At 42.3% G+C, this 13,886-nt stretch overlaps 1 protein-coding gene across 2 annotated transcripts in view; it reads left to right on the forward strand.

Moving 5' to 3' along the window:
• Positions 1-13,886, forward strand: part of THSD4 (thrombospondin type 1 domain containing 4) — a gene marked incomplete at its 3' end in the record, with an annotated part of 565,068 nt that overhangs the window by 525,663 nt on the left and 25,519 nt on the right. For both annotated transcript variants that reach the window (XM_082648619.1, XM_082648620.1), the window contains 2 exons: positions 10,613-10,788; positions 13,212-13,308. In XM_082648619.1, the coding sequence (XP_082504745.1) occupies positions 10,613-10,788; positions 13,212-13,308 (273 nt within the window). The remainder of the gene's footprint in view (positions 1-10,612; positions 10,789-13,211; positions 13,309-13,886) is intronic.

Genomic DNA, 13,886 nt, shown 5'->3' on the forward strand with positions numbered 1-13,886 from the left:
ATCTCACACCAGTCAGAATGGCCATCATCAAAAAATCTAGAAACAATAAATGCTGGAGAGGGTGTGGAGAAAAGGGAACACTCTTGCATTGCTGGTGGGAGTGTGAATTGGTACAGCCACTATGGAGAACAGCATGGAGGTTCCTTAAAACACTACAAATAGAACTACCATATGACCCAGCAATCCCACTACTGGGCATACACCCTGAGAAAACCATAATTCAAAAAGAGTCATGTACCAAAATGTTCATTGCAGCTCTATTTACAATAGCCAGGAGATGGAAACAACCTAAGTGTCCATCAACAGATGAATGGATAAAGAAGATGTGGCACATGTATACAATGGAATATTACTCAGCCATAAAAAGAAACGAAATTGAGCTATTTGTAATGAGGTGGATGGACCTAGAGTCTGTCATACAGAGTGAAGTAAGTCAGAAAGAGAAAGACAAATACCGTATGCTAACACATATATATGGAATTTAAGAAAAAAAAGTCATGAATATGGGGTAAGACAGGAATAAAGACACAGACCTACTGGAGAAGGGACTTGAGGATATGGGGAGGGGAAGGGTGAGCTGTGACAAAGCGAGAGAGAGGCATGTACATATATACACTACCAAACGTAAGGTAGATAGCTAGTGGGAAGCAGCCGCATAGCACAGGGAGATCAGCTCGGTGCTTTGTGACCACCTGGAGGGGTGGGATAGGGAGGGTGGGAGCGAGGGAGACGCAAGAGGGAAGAGATATGGGAACATATGTATATGTATAACTGATTCACTTTGTTATAAAGCAGAAACTAACACACCCCTGTAAAGCAGTTATACCCCAATAAAGATAAAATTTACAAGTACTTAATTTACCGTCCATACTCCAGTTTTGTCAGTTGATCTAATAATGTCCTTTATAGCACTTTTCTTCCTCCAGTTCAGGAGCAAATCTAGGCTAGGTACTGCATTCATTTGACATTTCTCCCTCTCCTCATTTAATCTCTAATGTTTCCACAGACTTTGTCTTTTATCGTATTGACATTTTTTAAGAATACAGTCCCCCACCCTTAAAAAAATTTAAGTGTTCCTCACTGTCTGATGTTTCTCGTGACTAGATTAAAGTTATACACTGTCAGCTGAACCCTGGGTTAGGGGTGGTGTGCCCTTTGCAAGGTACCACGTCACAGTGTCTACCTTTTCTCACTGGTGCTGTTAATTTTGATCACCTGGTAAAGTGTTGCCCAGTTTCTTCACTGGATAATTACTCTTTCTTTTTCTCCCTTGCAACTAATAAGCAGTCTGAGGGGCTGACAAGACCACTGGAATATATTGCTCCACATCAAAATTTCCCCCCAAGGTTTAGTGTGTGTTGATGATTTCTGGCTGATCCAATCTTTACCATGACGATTGCAAAATGATTTTCCAACTCCAGCACTCTCTCTATATTTACCAGTCGGCCCTTGAAATTTTTCATAAGCAAGAGCCCTCCCTTCTCCCCCATGTATTTATTTATCTACTTATTATTGGTATGAGCTCATGAATTTCCTTTTCTTTCAGTAATTTGTAATTTGTTACCATACTTATTTGGGTGCTCAAACTGTCTCAGATGTGGCCAATAGGAGCTTCTTCAAGGTGACTCCTATGTCCTTGTGACATGTCCCCATCATCTTTGTGAACACTTCCTTACTTCCAGGCTTATCTTATACCTACCGTGCCCCATCCCTGGAACTAGTCATTTCTCCAAATAAGGGTGCCTTTTCATGGGGAATGGTATTAGAGACCAAGATTAAGGTGCAGGGTATGCTTATTGCTAGTGGGGTGTCTCTGCTTCTTAACCCTCTTAGCAGACAGAGCTAGGAAATATATGCATGTATGTATACATATGCAAACACATAACAAAAATACACAGACTCACATACGTATACATATATATGGTGTACATATAAACATGCACATATACCTACATATCCATGATTTCAAAATTATGAATTCACACTGATATCTTAAATTTAAATCCATGCCCCACAGTGTTCTGTGTTGCCTTCCCCCATTCCATATTTGTACGCCTCCTTTTCCACGGTGAGATCCCTGGCTCCCAACAAGAAGTCCAGCCACTTTGGGAAAATGTTTGGCAGTGCCTACTGCAACTAAGTATACCTATGCCTTTAACACAGCAATTCTACTTCTGGGTATATTCCCAACAGAAATGAGAACTTATGTCCACCAAAAACATACAAGAATGTTTTATAGCAGCTTTACCCAAAGGAGCCAAAACTGGAAACACCCCAAAGTCAATCAACAATAGAAAAGTAAATCGTGGCATATTTATATGATACTAAATTGCTATGAAAAAGAATGAACTACTGATAAATGCAACAAAGTGGATGAGTCTCACGGGCATCAAGTTAAGTAAAAGATGTCCGATGCAAAAGAATATGTATGTTATTATTCCATTTATAGGAAATTCATAAACAGGGAAACTGTGGCTCCAGACGGCAGAGTAGTGGCAACATTCGAGACTTACGAGGATGGGGTAAAGACTCTGTGGGGACCGGAAGGAGCCTTGTGGGGGGCTGGAATGTTCTGTATTTTATCCAGGTAGTAGTAACACAGGCGTAATACAAATATTAAAAAATTCAAGCTCTAAACTTATCATTTAAATACTTTACTATATGTGAGTTATATCCTATTTTTTTAATTTAATACAGCTATAACTTGGGCTGCCAATGCAATTAACTCAACTGGAATGACTGAATCGGACCAAATTCACATGTGTTCAGGAAATGACAACTCTATCAGAACTTAATCATCTGCCTGACAACTACTGCTTTTCTGTTGTAATACACATCCAGTGTCAGTAATGGGAAAATGGGGAAAAAAATTGTGCATCAAAGGATTTAACAGTACAGTACGTGGGCTTACTCAGTGTCTTGATATAATTTTTTGTTGAGTTGAATTGGACTGTCTTCTACACACACACCCCAAGGGTTAATCACAATCCAAACCCTTAATGGTTTATGCTTTGTGTGTAAAGTCACGCGATGATAGGTGTCCTCTGGGATTGCTTACTGGTAACTTGAAATCCATGGAAAAGTCAGCTCTGGGAATCCTAAATGCTCAAAGACAGGGTGGGAGAGTGCTATGGAGAGAGCTTCAGGGATAGGGTGGAAGGAACATAGGTGTCAACCCCCAGACTGGACCTTTTGCTCCCCTCCTCTCAGTGTGGGCCCTTTTGCCCAGGCAAAGCCAGTATATGAGAAGTGAAACCATTTCTCCCTCGACTGAGAATCCTTCTCTTTTGATCAGGACTCAAAAATAAGAGAGGAGGGCAGGAAGGTGTGTAGTGCTTCTCCAACTTTAAATGTACCACAACCGCCTGGAGGGCTTGCGAAACCTGAATTCTGGACCTCACCCATGTTTCTGATTCAGCCGGCCTGAACCTACATTATCTACCAGCTTCCGGGGATGCTGGTCCAAGGACCACACTTTGAGGATTACTGGTGTAATTGCATGAATGTGGAATTAGAGCATCAACGTCCAAGTCCTAAATGCTACCGAATACTCTGTGACCTTGAGCAAACAACTTAATCTCTCTGAACCTATTTCCTCATCTGTATGATAAGGATAATACGTGTCCTGCTTGCCCTATAGGATTGGCATTCATATTATGAGTTCATTTGTGTTTTGAAAACCATAATCACTAGACCAGATGTTCTCCACTTTCATGTGCTGTGGACTCCCTTGGCAGTCTATGGATACCTTCTCAGAATAATGTTTTTAAATCCATAAAATAAGATACAGAAAAATCCAAAGGAAACCAGTTATACCTAATTATCAAAACACTTTAGAAAACCAATTTTTACTATACATAGTAACATGCTCCTTTAACATTAAAATAGGCGATCTCATGGAGGGTCTAATAACTATTGTAATTCTAAAATAGTGATGAGTTATTTAACAATATTTCATAATATCTGTAACATCCATAATGTCTTGTGAATAGACAAGTGATTTCTATTGGTGACAAAGCCACAGTACTGCTAATACTGTTATGGTTTGTTGCCTACAGTTATAATAGAAGGAATGCTAAATTTCACTTGGAAGCTGGTGAAAATAAAGATGTAATTGACAGACCCCTCCATGGTGGTAGTATGAAGTGAATAGTTGTGTTCCATTTTCAGGGTCTCTAGATTAGCTGAAATATTCTGAGACTCAGTTGGGATCATGCCCATATGTGGGCTTCTGTGGAAGCTCATAGACCAGACTGAAAATGGCAGGACTCCAAACCTTCAGCTACATCACGGCAGTGGCCAGTGACGTCTGACCCCTTCACCCTTAAGTTTGTTGCGCTGCTTCCCTAACAGCTTCTAAGAATGGGTGAAACATTAAGAAGCTTGGAATTTTGTTAATAGGAGGAACTTAAGCTTCATTTCCAAGGGAAGAAACAGACATCTAGATCACAGTGATCTGTTTGCTGTAAGGAAACCACCTTCTTTATTTGATTTTGGAAGCCAGTGATTGGGTCATCAACAGTGGGCATTAAGATGGTGGGATAAGGCTTCCCCGGTGGCGCAGTGGTTAAGAATCTGCCTGCCAGTGGAGGGGACACGGGTTCGAGCCCTAGTCCGAGAAGATCCCACATGCCGCGGAGCAACTAAGCCCATGCATCACAACTACTGAAGCCCGCACGCCTAGAGCCCGTGCTCCTCAACAAGAGAAGCCACCACAATGAGAAGCCCGTGCACCACAAGGAAGAGTAGGCCCCGCTCACTGCAACTACAGAAAGCCCCCCACATGCAGCAACAAAGACCCAATGCAGCCAGAAATAAATAAATAAAATAAAATAAGATGGTGGGATAAGGTATATGAGAAGCAGGGCTTGGACATATTAGCAATTCCTATACAAACCTTGGAGAAAGGCATTATTGGTGCAGATAGTTTAGGCCAAATATATATGCTCAGCGTCGTCAACTAAAACTGGAATAAAACCCAAATGTCTAACAAGAATAGAGATTTCCTCTTATTGACGTAGTTGTGAAGTTGCCTTTCGAATAGGCTTTGCCAAAGCTAGACCTTTAGTGAACACACTCATTAGCAAGAACCATGAGTCACCTGCACCTTTTTGTGGGCTAGCTCTGGACACCATTAATAGCTCTGGAACTGCTTACAGGCACAGAAATTGTAGATGCAGCTGTTTTCAATATGCAAGGCCAGGCCAGATGGGGGCTAGTTTTGGAGCTATTTCAGAAGCTAACCTGTGGGCATATGGAATCAGGACCATGTTTACTAAAAATCTGATGTGGCTTTTTTTTTTTAATGCTTTGCTATTATATGATTAAAGATTCATCTAAACCTTTAGAGGGAATGTACAGGTAACAGTAGTGGATGGTAAAAAGATTCAGGATCCCAATGTTTCATTTCCTGGGGGGCCTTTGATGCTCTCTCCCATACAGGACTTCAAATGTTCTTTAATGGACTTTTTGGTTTCCAGATAATAACCTCTTCTACAATACTGCCATTAAAAGCAATAAAATCTTAGCCAGAACCTACCTTAATTCTGAGCTCTTGATGTTCTGAATGGTCTTTTAAGGAGAAGCTGTAAAAAAAAAAAGGGAAAATCTTTATATCCCTTAGTAGTATTTCTGTAGTACCTTGTCCTTTATATTAATTAAAAATTTTAAGCTTTAAAAAAAGTAATATATGCATATGGTAAAAAAAATTTTAAATGGTAGTAAAAAGATATAAAATGGGAAATAAATGTCTCCCTTCTAATCTCCCATCCCAACCTAAACCCCGGTTCCTGTCCCCAAATGTTAACAGTTTTAGAACCATCTTTCCCTGAAATGTTTTCTGTGTGTGTCTACATGTTTTATGTATATGTTTTTATTTAAAAGCATATCACAGGGACTTCCCTGGCGGTCCAGTGGTTAAGACTCTACGCTTCCACTGCAGGGGGCACGGGTTCGACCCCTGATCAGGGAACTAAGATCCCACATGCCCACTGTGCGGCCAAAATGAAAAAGTATTCAAGTAAGAAAAAGAAAAATTTTTTTAATGTATCACAGAGTTCTTTTCATACCCACGTACACAGACCTGCCTCATCATTTTTAGGGCCACGTGATATTCCATTGCATGATTATCCAGGGTGACAATTTACATAAGCAATCCTCTACTAATGGATATTTAGGTTGGCCTTAGTTTTTCTCAAGTTAAAACAGTCTGCAGAGAATATCCTTATTAAAAACACTTTTGTATACTTAGAAGGATAGCCCTCAAGTAGTTTCCTAGAAGTACAATGCTCACGTCAAGAGGATGGGCATTTAAACATCCTCTTGACCTGAGAACAGATTGTAACCAAACTGCCCTCCAAGGTTGAATCGGTTTACATTCCCACCAGCAATGTCATGGGTGCTTGCTTGTTTGCACACATGTCAATTCTGGCAGTATTAAATTTTTTAAACATTTGCTGATCTGGTGGGTCAAGAATATTACATTGTGGTTTTGACTTGCATTTCTTAAATTATAAGTAAGGTAGAGCATCTTTTCATTTGCTTGTGGAATTTGTATTTGGTTTTCTGTGCATTGCCTACTTATCATTCTTTGCCTGTCTTTCTTTTGAGCTGTTGCCTTTTTCTACTAGATATTTTTGCATTCCGTAAGTATTAAGTTCCTACTACATGGTGAGCAGTATGCTGGGCACTAGAGCTCACCATTGTTGGTGAGGAAACACCACTGTCTTTGCCCTTTGGGAGCTTACAGTACTGGGACATAAACATTAACCAAGTCATGCTCTGAATGGGTGTATGTACAGACTGAGTTAAGTGCCCTGAAGAAAAGGCTCTTGCATCTCTTAGAGCATGTGAGAAGAGAGAGACCTGGACTGAGGGTAGGAGAAGATCACCTGAAGTAGCTGACATCTAAAGAACAAATAAGATTTGTGGTTAGGGAAAGCATTTCTGGAAGAAGGAACAGCATTTTGGAGGGAATGTGATGTATCAGATGAGCTAAAAGAAGGCCAGGGATCAGAGCACAGAGAGTAGAATAACAGTGACACAAGATGAGGCTGGACTACATCACCTGGGCCCTGACCCCATTGATGATTGAGGGGTTCTTCTCCTAGAGAAATAGAAAGTATTGAAGGATTTTGAGCCACAGTTGGTTATCAAATCTGCATTCTGAAAAGATCACTCTGGCTGAAAAGAAGGTAAACAGGAAGACCAGTCAGAAGGTTTTTGAGTTAGTCCATATGAAATCTGATGGTACCTTGGCCCTGGATTATGACAGTGGACATGAAGAGAAGTAGATGAGGGCTTCCCTGGTGGCGCAGTGGTTGAGAGTCCGCCTGCCGATGCAGGGGACATGGGTTCGTGTCCCGGTCCGGGAAGATTCCACATGCTGCGGAGCGGCTAGGCCTGTGAGCCATGGCCGCTGAGCCTGTGCGTCCGGAGCCTGTGCTCCGCAACGGGAGAGGCCACAACAGTGAGAGGCCCGCGTACCACAAAAAAAAAAAAAAAAAGAAGAAGTAGATGAGTTCAAGAAATATGGAGAAGGTCAAATAAAATTTGATGATGGATGGGATATAAGGGATAAGGAAGGGAGGAAGTGTCCAGGATGATTCCTAGGTTCCTAATTAGATGGATGGTGGTACCATTTACTGAAATAAGAACCACCATATGATCCAGCAGTTCTACTCCTGGGTATACATCAAAAAAAAACTAAAACATTAATTCAAAAAGATGTATGGACATAGCAGCACTATTAACAATAGCCAAGATATGGAAGCAGACCAAGTGCCCGTCAACAGATGAATGGATAAAGATGTGAGAGATATATATATATATTATATATTCCATTACATATATATATATAATATTACTCAGCCATAAAAAGAATGAAATTCTTCCATTTGCAGCAACATGAATGGAGTTAGAGAATATTATGCTTAGTGTAATACGTAGGACAGAGAAAAACACTATATGATATCAGTTATATGTGGAGTCTAAAAAAATAATATAAATGAATGTATATGCAAAACAGAAATGGACTCACAGACATAGAAAACAAACTAGAGGTTACCAAAGGGGAGAGGAAAGAGAGTATAATATGTAAAAATACTAAATCATTATGCCATAAACCTGAAATTAATATAATATTGTAAATAAACTATACTTCAGTTAAAAAAAAGAAATACTGGAAGAGGTCAAGGATGAATTCAGGCTTACACAACACGTCTGAGTGAAGCTGTCAAATAGCTAATTAGATATAAAAGTCTGGGACCAGGGAGTTCCCTCGTGGTCCAGTGGTTAGGACCCCGCACTCTCACTGCTGAGGGCCTGGGTTCAATCCCTGGTCAGGGAACTAAAATCCCATAAGCCTGGGATCAGAGGAAAAGTCTGGATTGGAGACATAAATATGGAAGTCACTGGAATATAGTAATTAAAGCCATGGGCAAAGATGCAATCACCCATGAAAGGAGTACAGCACCCAAATCAGCTCTACTCTGAAGCCTTAAGGAACACTAACGTTTAATGGCCGAGTAGAGAAAGATGAGACAAAAAAAGAAAGAACAGCTGAGCAGCCCGAGAGCAGGAGGAAAACCAGCTGAGCGAGGTGTCCCAGAAACCAGTGAAAGAAGGTTTCAAATAGAATGGAGCAGCCAGTAGTGCCAAATGCTGCTGAGACATCTAATAAGAGGAAGGCTGGAAAATGCCCATTGGAATGGGCAACATGGAGGTCCTGGTGACGTTCATTTGAATTGTTACAGTGAAATAATGGGGGCAGGAGTCAGACTGCAGATGATTGAGAAATGAATGGGAAGTGAAAACACAGAGACACCATATGGACCCCTCTCAAGAAGTGTGGTTTTGAGAGAAAACAGCCCCAAACCTATTCATCCTCAGTCTCTACTCTTGACCCTTCCTTGCCACTCAGTAAGCTGAAGTGATTTTCTAATTTGGTATTTGATGTTCCACAGCTGTGGTCTCCCAGGAGCCATGGCAACAAGCCAGCCAGGGATAGCGTCTGCAGGGGAGGCCACCTCAACCCTGGGGGCTCTTCCACCTCTCAGAGCAGCTTCTGACTCTGCAGGCCTGGGAAGGCCCATTGTAGAAAACGCTGCTGAAACTGGCTTTAAGAAACAAAGAGTCCTTATATTTTAGAGACACCTACTGAAAACTGTAAGGATAAATAGTGTCTGGGATTTGCAAAGTGAAGAAAGCTAAGTCAGGAGTTGATAATTATTGAAGCTGGGTGATGGGATGGGTACGTGGAGGTTTATTATACCGTTCTCACTACTTTCGTTTATGTGTAAATTTTTTTCAAAATACATTGTAAAAAAATTAAGTTTAGTAACTATGTAACTTGAAAGTACACAGAGCCAGTGACTGTCACAGGCCCACTGTTGACCATGCCACTTAAAATGGGATCTCCTTTAAATCCAATTTGCCATTCGCTTGTGGGTTTCAAGGTACCAAATGTCTAAGGGAGTCAAGTCTGCTCTCAGATGCTGCCCTTTCTTCTCTCAATAACTCTAACACCTTGTTCCTTGCCCCTCTTCTCCGTTCTTACCTCCCTCCTGAGTCCACTGTTATCGGACTCCAAATAGCAGTTCTGTCACTTGTCTTCATGAACTTGAACAACTTCCTTCTCAGACTTGAACCATGTTCTAAAAGATGAGGATGCACATCCGCTTAGCAATGTTGTGAAGATGAATTCTGACAGTGTATGTGGGAGTAGGTACATAGCTACACCCTCAAAAGTCCACAGAAGTCAGATAATACAAATGAATGAAGATGACCAAGTAGGAGAAAGTCCTGTGACCCTTTTAGCCTGTCTTTAGCTTTGCCACTTTTAGTAGACATACCAGTAGGAAGAATTTTAAGAAATTTTCTATTCTATAAGGAAAATATTAATTCAGCATGATCTTAAACAGAATAAATAATCTATATTCATAAATAAATGGGTAATAAACTGAGACTTAGCCTCAGTGTTGGGGAGCACTAGGGAGCGGTGGGGAGTAGGGCAAGCCAGAGCACGCAGGCCCCATCTAATAGAGGCAGTCCTCCTCAGCTCCATGACTCTGCCATGAGAGAATGTGGAGCGAAGGTTAACATGTCTTCTTGTTTTACAAGAGAAGCTAGAACTCTAAAATTTTTATGTGAGATCTCCCAATTCTTAAATTTGGTTTCAATTATTTACAAAAAAAGAACACTACAATGGCTAAACTAATTCCATTTGTGGGCCAAAAGCAGCTCATGAGCTGCCAGTGTGCAACCTCTCACCTAGATAATGGGATAGAACACAGTTTCCCTTCCCCGCCCCCTTATCTTCCACCTCTAACTTTCTCCTTTCTCTCATTTTCCACATTCTTCTCTCCTAACCACGCCCACCCTTCCTTTCTAGACTAAGTCCAAGTGGTAGAAGGGATTGAAGTGGGTTGAAGAAGTGATGAAGCCCGAAGGGCTGTGATCTAGATGCCTCATCCTGTTCCAGGGCCTAGGCCAGTGCCCTGCACATAGTCGATCATAATGACAAACCCGATGAATGAATAAGCCAGCAAGTAGGGGGCAGTCAGTTTCTTGTGCACACCTGGGCTTACCTGAGGACTCTCATTTTTCTCAACAGCCTTGCGAAGTCGTTCTGGCCGCTCCATCATCAACGGGAACTGGGCAATTGACCGGCCTGGAAAATATGAAGGAGGAGGGACCATGTTCACATACAAGCGACCAAATGAGATTTCGAGCACTGCCGGAGAGTCCTTTTTGGCCGAAGGTCCCACTAATGAGATCTTGGATGTCTATGTGAGTTTGAACTCTTGCCTGGATTTTGTATCTTCTTGCTTCTCAGGACCACACTTAGAACAAATAAACAACAAATATTGCCCTTGCTCAGTAAGACCGTTTGAGCGGCGCCTTTTGGGGTGCCCTTTCATGCTTGGCATTCCTCTCTGCCCCTCACCTCCGAATGTACCTAGCTCATAGAAACCTTAAACTCTCCCAGATGCTTATTACCCTCAGCGTTTATGGAGCCAGTAAAACCAATTTTACTTGTTGAACCAAATCAGAGGCAAAACATACGCTTTATTTCATGAGCATTGGCTCTCCTCCAGACACTTTCCTCCTATGCTAATTTGGCGTGTTTTCTTTTTACGGCAAAAGAAAGCAAATGCCTAAAGCAAGAGGAGACCCCTCACAGTTCCCAGCCCTCTTCAAATTCTATTAAAGCAAGTGAAGAAACAAGAACTCCAGAGTACTCCAGATGACACAATAAAGCTTGGAGTAACAATATAGAGATTTACCAGTCGTTCCCTGCTTCGCAGAAGACAGAACTTTGATTTCTTTGACAAGAAACTAAAGTATTAAGTTGCCCCGGAGTTAAAAATGGTCCTTATTTTTTAAAAGAAACCACTAGAATCCAATCTTCTTAAAAAGATCAGGAAATAAAAGGGGACCGGAAATAAAAGCTCAAAATCACGTTTTGATAAAAAAGAATGCGCTCACCCATAGATATATATTCTCTCACCATCTCCAAAGCCATGCTGGTCTACTTGATATTTGCCGAGTTCGAATTTTATAAATATGACTTGTCTAACTATACAGTTACATGTTCATTCCCTTTGGGCCTAGTGGCTCATGGACTAGAAACTACAAAGGAAGTCTTGTTACAGCTCATTCTGAATACTTTTTTATAGACTGTCCAGCTGGTGTTGGTCTCCGGGTAAGTTTCGAATGGCATTAGGGGTAAAAACTCAGGTTGTTAAAGGCCCACTATGGGTGGTCTGGGTTGTGGTGGCCAGTAATAATTTCATAAATGGGACAAGGTTTGCACTGGCAGAATGTTCACACAGAAGAGGCACAGTAGAGGGGGGAAGGCTTTCCGGCCCCAGAATGACTGTTGGATTGTGTGAAAAGAGAAGTGAGGGGACTAGGAGTAGACAGCAAGGACCTGTGGTCACACCACCGTGTCCCTCGGGGGTTCTCTGCTCCCCGCCATGGTTCCTGGATGTAGGGGGCCCAGGGGTTCTCATGTCCGCCTTCTGTTGGGTGATTTCTAGACGGGAGGCCACGTTTCACACGTAGGGAAGGGGTAAAGGCTGATGGTGTAACTGGGTAGAATAGACACCCTCATGGACCAAACAGGACCCACCCATGCAGGAGTGACTCAGAGAATGCCTGTAGCTAACAGGACCTCAGAGATCAACTGGATTCTCACCTCCTGCTTCTCCAGATGAAGAAATCGAAAACCATGAGATTGAGGGACTTGCTCTAGGTGACCCAGCGGGTAAAGAGGAGAACCCCTTCGTAAAGCAGTAGAGACAGAAATATCACAACGTGACCTGTCTCCTTTCCTGGCTCGTATTTTCACTGCAGATTTGCATTCCGCGGCTCCATTTAACCCACCACCCTGCTTCCCTCCAGGAAAGCCATGAGCACAAAGGATTTTGTGCTCCAAAGCCAATAGGGAGGGATTTATTCTGCTGAGCCATGCTGGTTTGTTTCGTGTACTTGTCCCGGACAATGTTTCATTGCTGACTTCCACAGCCCTATGCAGCTTTTGTCATGGGTCCCTGAGAGAGAATAGGACCCAAGGAGACTTATTGCCCTTATACCTGTTTTCCTCACCTTATCTCTCTGTGGTTCTGGAACTTTCCATGGATGAGAGGGGATGGGACCCAGAGAGTCAATGAGGGAGAGGGTTGGGTCAGACCCTTCCTGAGTCAGCCTCCCGGGCCAGGTAGAGGACTTGGGAGGAACCTGGGGGATCTCGGGGCGACGCTGCCAGAGGTCTGGCCCTTCCTTACATGACCCTGTCTCGCCACCTAGTGTTCAAACGGGTTCTCTGTAGTGAAAACTTAAGTGTCTATTCTGGATATTTTGAGGGCCATGAGGAAAATCTAAGCAATGGTAGAGGATGGTTGGGAGCCGACAGAAAGATTCCCTACCATTGCTCCCATCTTCCTGTTTAAAATTTATAAAATCTTGACTTTCAACCTAGTTTTCTTCTTATTCTCTCAAAGACTACGTTCTTCATTCTTCAAAAGCAGATAGCAAAAAGCCATCTGGAAATAGCTTTCGTTTAGTGTGTCACCAGTCCGCTAATATTATTAGATGTAAATCAGTCCACTCATTTATAGTTAGTGCCACTTACACCATTGAGCCCAAAGCCAGCAGGAAGGGGATATGCATGTGTGCCAGTGCAGTGACATTGACCTTTGTGTCGTCAGATGATACACCAGCAGCCTAACCCAGGAGTCCACTACGAGTACGTAATCATGGGGAACAATGCCATCAGCCCACAGGTGCTGCCTCACAGGAGACCAGGTAAAATTTCTGGTTTTGCTGCCGGTCACTCCGGATCATTTCCTTTTAACGCCCTTTCTCTCTTCTTCTTTTGTATCTGCCCTCTGTCTCTCGGTCAACACAGAGAAAACCCATGGACACATATTTCAGAGTCAATGGGCCTTGATATCAGAGGATGCCTCACCATTTGCCTGGGCCTTCACTGATAAGAGTGTTTCATTCTCTTGACTCAAAAATGAAGTGAACATTCTCAGTCTGTCTTTCCAGTTCAACATTTTGAAATGTCTTTTATATTAGTTTCCTATCACTGCTCTAACAAATGACTTTAAACTCAGGAGCATAAAGCAACACAAATTCACTGTCTTATAGTTCCGGAGGTCAGAAGTGCAAAATGGGTTTTGCTGGGCGGGAATCACGGTGTTGGCAGGCTGTGCTCCCTGTGCAGGCTCTGGGAAAGAATCAGTTTCCTTACCTTTTTCAGCAGAGGCCACCTGCGTTTCTTGGTTCATGGCCCCTTCCTCCGTCTTCAAAGTCAGCTGAATAGCACCTTCAAATCTCTCTCTGCCTCTGACCCTCTTCTTCTGTCATCTCTCCTTCTC

The sequence above is a fragment of the Grampus griseus genome (assembly GCF_964374135.1).
Source record: "Grampus griseus genome assembly, chromosome: 2".
NCBI classification, from domain to species: domain Eukaryota; kingdom Metazoa; phylum Chordata; class Mammalia; order Artiodactyla; family Delphinidae; genus Grampus; species Grampus griseus.